The sequence below is a fragment of the Channa argus genome, chromosome 8, assembly GCF_033026475.1.
Source record: "Channa argus isolate prfri chromosome 8, Channa argus male v1.0, whole genome shotgun sequence".
NCBI lineage: Eukaryota > Metazoa > Chordata > Actinopteri > Anabantiformes > Channidae > Channa > Channa argus.
The window spans coordinates 5,185,823-5,196,712 of record NC_090204.1 but is presented as its reverse complement, the minus strand read 5'-3'; the positions used below and the strand labels follow the sequence as shown (position 1 = coordinate 5,196,712).

The 10,890-nt window shown below is 39.5% G+C and overlaps 2 protein-coding genes across 2 annotated transcripts; both read right to left on the bottom strand.

The window, feature by feature from the left end:
• Positions 1-21: 21 nt before the first annotated feature.
• tmem165 (transmembrane protein 165) lies at positions 22-4,692 on the bottom strand. The gene is made up of 6 exons (XM_067512228.1): positions 4,364-4,692; positions 3,767-3,992; positions 3,503-3,678; positions 2,659-2,841; positions 2,323-2,428; positions 22-1,567 (listed from the first exon to the last, which is right to left on the bottom strand). The coding sequence occupies exons 1-6, from the start codon at positions 4,511-4,513 to the stop codon at positions 1,491-1,493; spliced, it is 918 nt and encodes a 305-aa protein (XP_067368329.1). The 5' UTR covers positions 4,514-4,692; the 3' UTR covers positions 22-1,490.
• Positions 4,693-5,671: 979 nt separating this feature from the next.
• srd5a3 (steroid 5 alpha-reductase 3) lies at positions 5,672-8,557 on the bottom strand. Its single transcript, XM_067512227.1, has 5 exons — positions 8,291-8,557; positions 8,007-8,161; positions 7,746-7,931; positions 7,543-7,668; positions 5,672-5,964 (listed from the first exon to the last, which is right to left on the bottom strand). Exons 1-5 carry the CDS (start codon positions 8,500-8,502, stop codon positions 5,705-5,707), a joined length of 939 nt encoding a protein of 312 aa, XP_067368328.1. The 5' UTR covers positions 8,503-8,557; the 3' UTR covers positions 5,672-5,704.
• Positions 8,558-10,890: the final 2,333 nt, after the last annotated feature.

Below are 10,890 nucleotides of genomic sequence, written 5' to 3'. Positions count from 1 at the left end.
TAAAATGATTGGGTCCAGAAATTAATCGGACAACACAAGAAATCTTTTTTATTGAGCATTTAGGATTTATAGGCATTTCAATCAACCTGATTTACAAACTGAAGTATTTCACAGCTGGCTGCAGCCTGTCAAATATTGACAACTTGGCTTTAGCCTGTTCATTTAAAAATATTTCCATCCTTGTTTAAAGTGACCCCTCTCTCACTCTTTGTGTACAGTACAGATGCTATAAAAGAAAGAAAATTAAGCTAAATAGATTCCACTTTAAATAAAAAGGTGAACCACAGGCTTCAATCCCCACATTGAAGTGCCACTGTAACTACAACACAGCTGCTTATGGCACAGGAACTGAATTCTAGTGTCTATTGTAATGTTGTCACTCACTTTACACCCAATGTAGTTGTATTTACATCTGCTTTGTTAAAAAACAATGGGCAGCAACAGATGGAGACAGTTAGGATCCTACTGAAAATGGCTTTAATCGCATAGGAAGATTTGAGCTGTAAAGGTGTTAACTGGCCTTTCTTTACCTCATCTGTGTTTTCACTATTTACACCTTGATCTGGTCGGGGAACATTAGAGCCCCGATCAATCTCTCAGAGATACTGTGCCTACTAAGGTATTCTAATCAAGGTATGGTTACACAGGTATTCTAATACTTCACGTTATCTGTTAAAAGATAAACTGTTCAATGTATCAGCAGTAAGACAGGAAAATAACTAAGATTTCAACGATGTCTTTGCCTCAAATAAAATCTTAAATCTCAACTTAAGTCAGATGCTAAAAATGATTTCTTACTGACAAGGTTGTTGCCTCTGGTCTTAGTGTCGGCAACAGCAACCACAACCACTGGCGACGTGGAAGCTTCAGTTTGTTACCATACAGCACCTGGTCGGGGCGTGTGTTAAATTACCAAAGAAACAAAAACAAAGTGAAAAAAAAAAAAAAAAAAGCCTATTCATTATTTGAAAAGTAATAAATGCAAAGGTTTTTAACTAGACTCAGTGTATGAATGTGAGGAACGTATTGCATTTCAAGTTCTGAGATGGGTCTGAGGGCAGCAACTACTCTCATGCGTTGTTGTATGAGGGAACAGGCTCCTACAGATCACAGCAGTCATACCTCCTCTGCTGGCAGGCCTCTGTAAGTCATTGTTTTATTCTTACTAAGGATGTTACTTCAGATTCTGAAAAGTCTGAATGGGTTTCTGCTTTATGATAAAGGTGTATCTAATGTATATAACTCATAAATAGAAATATATGAATGCCAATTCATACAAAACTCCATCTCCCATAAGGCTTTGCTGTGTGCCATCTTGGAGAATATTAGTTAATACTAGCTTCAACCTTCGTAGTAGTGGAAAAGAGGTTTCCTGGGGAAAGGGAACAACTTTCTTCAGCCTGTGACACAAATAAAACTACAGTCTCTCTCTACAGCAACAAAACCAAGTTTTACATGTATTTACAGTGACAATGAAAGTCCTAGTCCATTTACAATCCTGTTTCTGGCTTGATGAACAGGGCAGAGAGGGCAAATGCAAGAAAGACAATCCCTCCAATGATTGTAACTGTGGAAACAAAAGAACACATTTAATTATAGGGTGTCTGAAAAGAAAAACGTATTTATCCATCAGCAATGCATTTCTCTGAGCCCTCAGAGACAAGCTTGTGAGAGGTATTATTGGCTACCACAGCACAGTCTATCCAAAGTGATCTACTCCAGGTGGGTACAGCAGAGACAAATCTTGAGAAATACTGTCAGTGGTTCACCCCAACTGGTCAAGGCAGATGGCTGCCCACCCTAAGCCTGGTTCTGCTGGAGGTTTCTTCCATTAAAGGGAGCTTTTCCTTCTCCAATGTTGCTTATGGCTTAATCAAGGGGGATTTGTTGGGTTTCCTCCACATATTCGTATAGTCTTGACTTTATAATGTAAAGTCCCTTAAGATTAGTTTGTTGTGAATTAATGTTATGTAAATAAAGTTGAATTGAATTGTTTTTTTCACTAGTGCAGCACAGTCAATCCAGAATGCACACTAAAGATTTACTTGAAATACGAAACCGCTTTTCAGATGCAGTGTGAGGACCATCTTAGCAAAAGAAAATGGCAAGTTGCTCACAAACTAACGAGACAGATACAGTGGAAACAAACTATCACTCAGGGATCGACAGAGAGAAATTTACCAAAGCCTTTAGACTATCTATTCATTGCATATTCAGCAATACAAATGATCTGTCTTCTGGAAAACGTGTTCTTCAAATTTATTGATTAATTAGTATCCAGTAACAAATTCAACAGAAGTCTGTGTGTGTACACAACTTTACCTGTTCTGACGGATATTTTCTGGGCAATCATTCTCCCTCCTATCACAGCCAGTCCTGTACACAAACAGTGTCCAAGTGTACCACCCACTGCAACGCCGAATGGATCCTGTGAATTTAAACATGGGTTTTATGTTGATGGTAAATACAATGCTACACTACCTCGCCTCAGACTTAGCAGTCAGGGAAATTTACTGTTTGTGTTGTGTCTAAAAAAGACAAAGGATTTTTTTATTTTCCCATGAGACCCACACTAAGGGAGAATCATACATGAGATATTCTATTAAAAAAATGCAACTATTAAGACACATAATGTGCTGTGCATGCAATGTAACAAACCTCCTGGGCTGCTAGGATAATGGTGGTCAGCTGCGACCGGTCCCCCCACTCTGCAAGAAAGGTGAGCGTGAAGGCTTGGATGAAGATAGGTGATATGAAGGTGTGCCACCTTCTCTGAGGCACGGGAGTCCCTGTTCCAGCCTCCACATCCGGAGTCCCATTAACCAGCTTAGAACGCTGAAGCTGCACAGACAACAGAAGACATAGTCACTAAAAACCTGAATTCAATGTCCTATAAACGTTTTCAATATGGGAATATTGTTGTAGTGCAGACAGCTGCCACATCATTAGGATCAAGTCATTATTTCAGAATTTATGAGGTCTGGTCATTTTTAATATCTCAAAATTTATACAGTGTTTCTGTTTTACTTGTTTCACTGCATACTGTAAAAATGCCTTTTTAGATTAAACAAACTACAGAGATGTGTCCATACATAGTGTGTAGGATTCTGCTAGTTCTAGCTAGTTAATGAAAAGCATTTATGAGTGTGATAAAACTATAAAGTAGCAAAATGAAAATTGCTTTGAATATTCTTTAAATCTTTAGGTAAGACGACAGAAAGCATGAGCTTTGTAATTTTGGATTCAAATTAAAACATTTCAGTATTTTCTCTCTGCATGTGCATGCACCACAGTATATTCTTCTGAGAAGTGGCACAAGACAGAGCTTTGCTACTGGTAAAGTAATGTGAGCCATCTGTGACTCAGTCAGCTACCAGAGTTTCAGAAACAGTATCCACACTGACAGCTTATATTCAGTTATTTGATATAAAAACTGTCCTTGTATTTGTACACTAGTCTTTACTAATACAACCCTGCTCTCTTGAATAAAAAGTTAGCTCACCTCTTCATCCTTCTTCTTGATCTCTGCCTGCACCTCCTCCAGCTCCTCCTGGCCCTCGTCAGGACTCATCTTCAGTCCCTCTCTCAGCATGCGTACACCAAAAATGGCAAACAGAGCCGTAGATACATAGTATGTGTAGATTCTGGGGATGATGGTTGTGGCATAGCCAAACAGCACTGCAGTGTGGAGCCAGGAATTATTTGGTTGCAAAATAATAGAATCTCGCTACAGTAAATTTAAATCAAAGTATTTACTGCTACTAACCAGAGAGACAAGTCATGACTCCCAGGGCCAGCATAGCACCTGTTAACACTGTGAGACGATTGTAACGCATGGCCATAATGGCTGCGATGAAAAATGTCTTGTCTCCCAACTCAGAGACGATGATAACAGAGATAGAGGCCACAAAAGCGTGGATGAAACCCAGGTTTCCTTTGGTGGAGGCATCTTCAGAAACGATTGGGCCAACTGTATGGGGAGGTAATGCTTTCTGCAAAGAGAATGCTGACAGTTACATTACCTTGACATGGCTATGGTTAGCTGACTTAAGGTTACCGTGGCCGCACGCTTCAGAGATATTATTTAAGATGCAAACAAATCCTCTGACATCATATCAGCGCGGCACTCTGTGTGCAAACGATAATACGTCTTTCGATGTCCTTAAATACTTGCCAGCCATATTTACAAATGAAAGGTTAACCTCCCCCCTTTGAGCTGAACACTCACGGAAACAACGTGATATGTCTGTTAGCATGGTGGCTAGCTCGAGACGGCTAACTACTAGAGTACCGGCGTTTGCGTTTCTTACAGACGACAATAAGAGATTTAACCCATTTGGTAATAGTAAAGTCAAGATTGTACCTCTTCTGGTGGTTGCTCTTGGACGGACTTGTGCTCCTCTGGAATAGCAGCAACTCCGACCGTTAAAAACAACACGGCGGCGAACAGAAACAAGGCACACATCAAATTTGAAGCAGTCCGTCCATCTCCCCCGCCGACCAGGAGAGGCATTATTGCTCCTAAAACACTGATTAAAAATGTTTTGTACGTTAATTTATCTTAAGTTAATCACTTATTGCCATCGAAAACAAGAGCGGCTAACTTCATATTAGCTACATGAACAAGAGACTCTTCGGTAAAACACGTCACGATGCCACCGAGCGAGCCAAACCAGAGGAAGTTACAATCCGGCTACCGCATTGACGACCAAATCGGAGAGCTGATTGGACCGCCAGCAAAATGACGTCGAACTGAAGGCTGACGTAAGCATCGGAAAGTTTCGTGATTGGTCAGCCTCGCTGTCAGTAATATTTAATCGAAATCAAGTCAAAATCGGTTCAGTGATTTAAATACATACAAAAACCAAAACCAAAACAAAGTATCAAGTTATCATCAGAGACTTACGGTCGCTTCAAGTCATTAAATACATTAATTAAAAAAACACTATTAAAACAAACTATAAATCACGTATTTTACAACACACTTCACAATTAATGTTTAATCAGCTTTTCAGTCATTCGAATATTTCTCCAGTTTCTTTCAGTCCCAAAGGCGCCTTCGTTGTGCTTTTCTCATAATCCAGCTATGCCATTGATGTGTACAACAGAAAACTATATTTTCCATGAGAAAAAAGGTACATTTATAAAATAAAAATACATAAAACATTAAAATTTTCTTCTTAAACAAAAATGTGTTTTGGACGATAACATTTATTCTAATCATTATATGTCATCATGTTTAAAAGGAAAATTGTATATGTTCTTAAAACAAAAAGTTGCTTATTTTGACAACAGAAGAAGTTATGACTTGAAAAATTAGCTTGTTTAACAATGAAAAATGTGTCATTACATGAAAGTACTTGTGCCTTGTGTAATGAACAAGTCAATTAAGGTCACTCCATCATAACACAGCAGTCTCTTTTAAAGACACTGTCTCTTTCCTGGAAAGAATTTCACTTAAAGGACATGTTTCTGCACCACATCCATGCGTCATCACACTTGGGAGTCAACTACAGCCAGTAATTTCCTATTGGCAATTGAATCACTTTATTTTGCTGCAAGCACAATTTCAACTGATGCTTAAAGGGAGATGAATTGACTCTTACTCTTTTCAGATTCTCAGGCGTCCCTGACACAGCTTAGAAGACGGTAATGTTCTCAAAAAAGAATGGATAACATGAAAAGATGCACTAATGACAACTATTCACAGCACATAAGGTATAAATGCTTTTCTATGCTTTGGGTAGGACTCATATTTGCTAATGTAGAGGTCATGGCAGAGTTGTGCTGCCAGTGCCTGATTGAAGAGCACATAAAGGACGAGAAGCCACCAGGTAAGAGACAAGCCTCCGAAAACCAAGCTCAGTGAGACATAGATGAGAAGCTCAGCAAAGTAATGGGGGCAGGAAACAACCTCGAACCATCCTCCCATTGGCACTCTGTGTGCCAGTGTCTCCACTGTTCCTACAAGATGTGACAAAAGAAAAAAAATCCAAAAACACATCAGTGTTCAAATAAAGATACACTAATTATTGAGTTCATATTAATAACGGCTCAAGTGACCACTCTTTACCTCTCCTGAGCGCAACACATCGTTCTAGCCTCTTTTAGCTCATTAGTTAGTTTTTCTTTTGGCTCTTATCGCTGTTTGCATTAACTTCATTAACATTTCCAGCAGCAGGCGTCAAGAAGCTTTAATAAACCCACTTTGTGCTAGCTTAGCTCTAATGCCTTTAAGCATTACTTACATATAACAAAAGTCAGTAATGAAGCTTTAAAAGGACCATGCAGGTTACTGCGTTTGAAGTATGTAGGCCCATACTTTTCTAAAATTTGCTATCATGAGCACACTTCAAGTCACTGCAGCTAGTTTTGTATGAATTAACTCTTGTAAAGAATGAAGATCAGTGATAGTCTTGAGGTAAACAAAACACCTCCAAAATCTAATAATTACATTCCTGTAGGGAAGAGTCAACTGCAATGTTGTATACTTCAGTTGTAGACAAAGGACCAAAATGTACACAACTGTCACTATATCTTGGCAGGAGCAGATTTCTAACTCTCACAGTCTCTCTACCAGTGTGCTACAGGCCTTGGTCCTATACTTTTTTCATCAATACTACATTTTTGGGTGCTATCATGCACTCACATGGGTTCCCCTATCACTCTAAAAACACAAAGCTCTTCCCGTCCTTTCCACTGGATGACTCCATTGTCTCATTGCGCATTTCTGCCTGTCCCCCTGACATCTCTGCTTAGATGAGAGAAATACATCTTCAACTAAACCTCTCCAAGACAGAAGTTGTAATCTTCCCAGCCAGAACTTCAAAACAACATAACATCCGCATCAACATAGAGCCTTCAGTGATTGTCCCAACTAAGTCTGTCAGAAATCTGGGGATAATCCTCAACAGTAAACTGAGCTTTACGGACCACCTCTCCTCTGTGTCTTAGGCATGCAGATTTGCCCTCTACAACATCATAAAAATCCAACCCCCTGAATATGCATCCCATCTTATTTTGAAGGTGCTGATCATATCTTGTCTTAATTACTGCAATTCCCTCATGACGGGGCTACTGACATGCACAATCAAACCCTTCCAGATTATCCTAAATGCAGCAGCATATTTCATTTTTAACCAGCCAAAAAGCATACATGTCATATCACTGTTCAGATCTCTGCACCAGATTCCTGTAGCTGCCCACATCAGGTTCAAAGCTCTTGCTTACAGAGTGGTCAACTCAACAGCACCTGCCTACCTCAACTCCCTCATTCAGGTGTACAATACCTCCCTCCCACTGTGCTCTGCCAAGGAACAGCGTCTGGTGGTCTCATCACCATACAAACGATCCCAAACATCATCACATGATAGTGGAACGAGCTACCAAACAGAACTCTTCCGCAACTTCCTATGCACTTAAATCTTTAACAGAAAAATCCTATCTGTTCTTGCACTTGCATATAATGAAAATAAATCACTTCTTCTCAAAATACTATAAATAATATAAATGAAATGTAAATGTACAACTGCATAAGCTTACCGGACTTTCCAGTGCGGAGCTTGGCCAGCAGGACCATTGATTGATGCTGCAGCAGTGAAGCCCCGATGAAAAGTGCAAATCCAGTCACATGAAACCAGTCCAGTTGAGAGAAGAGGGTACCACTCCCTAAAAAGAAAAGAAGAACCATCAATACCACATAGTAGCACAAGTTAGCAGTAAGTGCAGATTGAAGTAATATCTACCTTTACCCAGCCGATCTGAGCAAAGCACTGTCAGCCCTAGCACAATGTAATATCCTAGTCCGAACATGTACTGCACCAAGTGCATGGCTCCATCAGAGAAAACACTGACAAACAGGCACTCCAGTAGCCTCCTGAGGGAGTGGACCCAGAGCAGCAGCTGCACCAGCAGAGTAGACAGCTGTGGGACTACAGACACCGATATCATCATATGACACTATGAATCAACAAGAAGCCAATGGTAACAAAACAAAGCCATCTTACCTTGGCTCGCAGTGGTTGGTTCACCTGTCAAAATGTCTAATAACTTGGTCAACCACGGATGTAGATGAAACTGATGCTGAAAAATGAAATTAAGGTAAAAGCCCAAAAGAAGCCCATTCCAGCAAACAGATGCAGCATAGAAGTGCCAGAACCACCTGGAAAGAGAAAGATACTCAACTAAGTTACCATCAACACATTTAAGTTCCTTAGATCTAATAAAATGAAGCCCAAAAAATGTCAGCATATAATAAACGTAGACATAATTTAAACTACATTACAGTTACCTTTTTGGAACGTCAAACACACACAGCCAGTCGTCCCGTTTCATGTACCGTTTGGTTTTACCGTAGCGAACAAGATCCTGAAATAACATGTAAAGACGACATGTTTCATACCTTTCCAATGTTTTATGAGCGCGAAAAGCTGCAAGAAAAGATAAAGCCAAAGACAACCACAAAATATCAATTAGGCTCAAAGCCACTGAGCCCCAAAGCATTTTGAGCTCTGCGGGTCGTGGACATTGTTTTGTGCAACACGAAAAAGAGACCGTCGGGGAAATGGCCGCAAAAGTTCCGGATGAAATGTGGTGAAGAGTAGGAATATCAATCGTAGCCATTAATTTAATAATATACCAGCTTTTGTGTGAAAAACTTGATACGCAGTTTCCACGAGAAGGGCTTTGAACCTGCCAAGTTTAATTTGTTAAAAAGTTGGGGAAATGGTACAGCAGGTGGCAGCATTTGAATCTCGGCACATGACAAGTGCGTTGGTTTACTGCAAGACGTCCTTACGCTTCTACAGAGAGTTGGACTAATGTGTTACTTTTTTATAGCTATTTATGGCCATGTTTGACATGCATCTGTGAGCTATGGCCATCCTAAACCAGCATTAATGCAACTTTGAGCATATCAAATTTTCAGATGAGGGCTGTTGCTTATTATTGTTTTCATGTTTCATGTAATAAGTGTATTGTATCTCATGAATGATTCTTATCAGTAAATCTGCAAAAGTACAACTCTCAAACAAGAGTAGTGGAGTAAAATGAACAAAGATTTAACAAAAATGTAATGTGGCAATATTTCTCCACCATTATCTTGAGATTTGCGAATAATAGCAAAAAGTTGATATGCTGATGCAATGGTCAAAATGTCTGATATTAAAATACCAAAAAATTATTTCACATGCTCCAGATCTTGTTGAAATAAAAGGGACACAGTTCTGGATTCTTTGGGTTTCTCAAGGCTTTTCCCGTTTTTGCTGAGGCTTTTTCTCACAGGTTCACAAATCATTTGTGTGTGTTCTTCCTTTTGACATTGTGTCAAAGGAAAAGAAGTGTGTATGTGTGAATGACTTGGTGAGGCCTTTGAGGCAATAGAGTCCCGGATACTCACTCTTAGAGGAGCACAGTATCCTGTCTGAGGAAGTGTGTACCGTTTCCTGCCTCTTTCCCTTTGCTGTCCTTAGTGTCGTCCTCTTTTTTATTGTGCCAAGACCTGGACTCTTTCCGTCTCCAAATATTGTGTAAAACTCTTTTCTTGCAATTAGGGTGGTCCTCTATGGACAGTGAACTATGTGATAAAAATAGGATTTGTATTGACAATTCAAATCAATATATCCTGATTCAGACACAGTTTGAGGGAAACAGAGGGAAAAGACCAGAAAACCAGAAAACCAGACACTGTTCATGGTGTTGTTGTATTTTCCAGTGTTTTGTTTTTTACACACTGGAGCTGACAATATATCCAAAAGCTTGTGCGTAATCAGGCAAAACCTCCTTATTTTAGTGGTTGTACAAACAAATCTCAGAGATCTGCCAAAGAAAGGAAGAAATTACAATAGAAAGTGCGACAATACAAGTTCAAAGTCTGCAAAATATAAAATGGCTTTGTTCCACTTATAGTACATTTTGCAACTCACGTCCCCATAACACACAAAGTCCTGATATTATCTGACCAAATCTCAAGTTTATCCCTAAATCCAGGACTTCCTCCTGCTTTAAGTTTTTCTCACTCTATTGATGCTTTCAGGAAGTTAAAGCTCAACATCAATCTAATCTGTCCAGCTCTCCCTCTCCCTGCTCTGCTACACCCACTGTAGTGGATGGATTTACTGCTACAAAATGGCAAACACACTCTATAGTGAGTAGGGGATGATTTTGGACAGAGCTCATGTTAATGATTATGTTCAAATATTGGCAGGGACATTTCTGTCTATTTTCTGTTTCATCAGTGCTTGTTTTTTTTTTTTAGCTTAGGTAAAAGCACAAATGTACTACATTAAAATACAAGTACCACACTGACATTCTACTTAAGTAAAAGTAACTACATCATTTATAATTTACTTAAAGTGTTAAACGTACTTGACCTTTATCTTCCTGTCTCTTTCTGTGGATCAGCGCTGCTTAGTTTGTTTTTAAACAGATAACAAATGAAATCTGTATTAAACAGAAAAGGTAAAAACAACACATAATATGTATATAAAGATATTTATGAGTGTCTACAATCCATGCAACCATGTCCAAACCATCAGCTGTGACTTGGCAATATAAGTACCCAGATATGCAGCTCTATACACACATAGTATATACACAAAGTGTAATTGTGCACAACAAACGAGTATGACCAGTGTGAATCCAGCAAACCAGCCAAAGACAATCAGTGTTTACATCGCTGTTGTTGTGTAAACTTTGAGTTCTGATCTGAAGGTATCATATTCCATTATTGTGAACTTTTACTGAAAAAGATGACTGAGCCAAAGTAGTTCTACACCTTTGCACCTTTGGCAGCCTGGTAGATTAATGGGCAAAGTGGCCGGATGGGATACAGATGCCTGCAGGATCAAATCCCAGCCTGCCCACCAGGTCTGTCCCTGAGTGCTCAGTGCT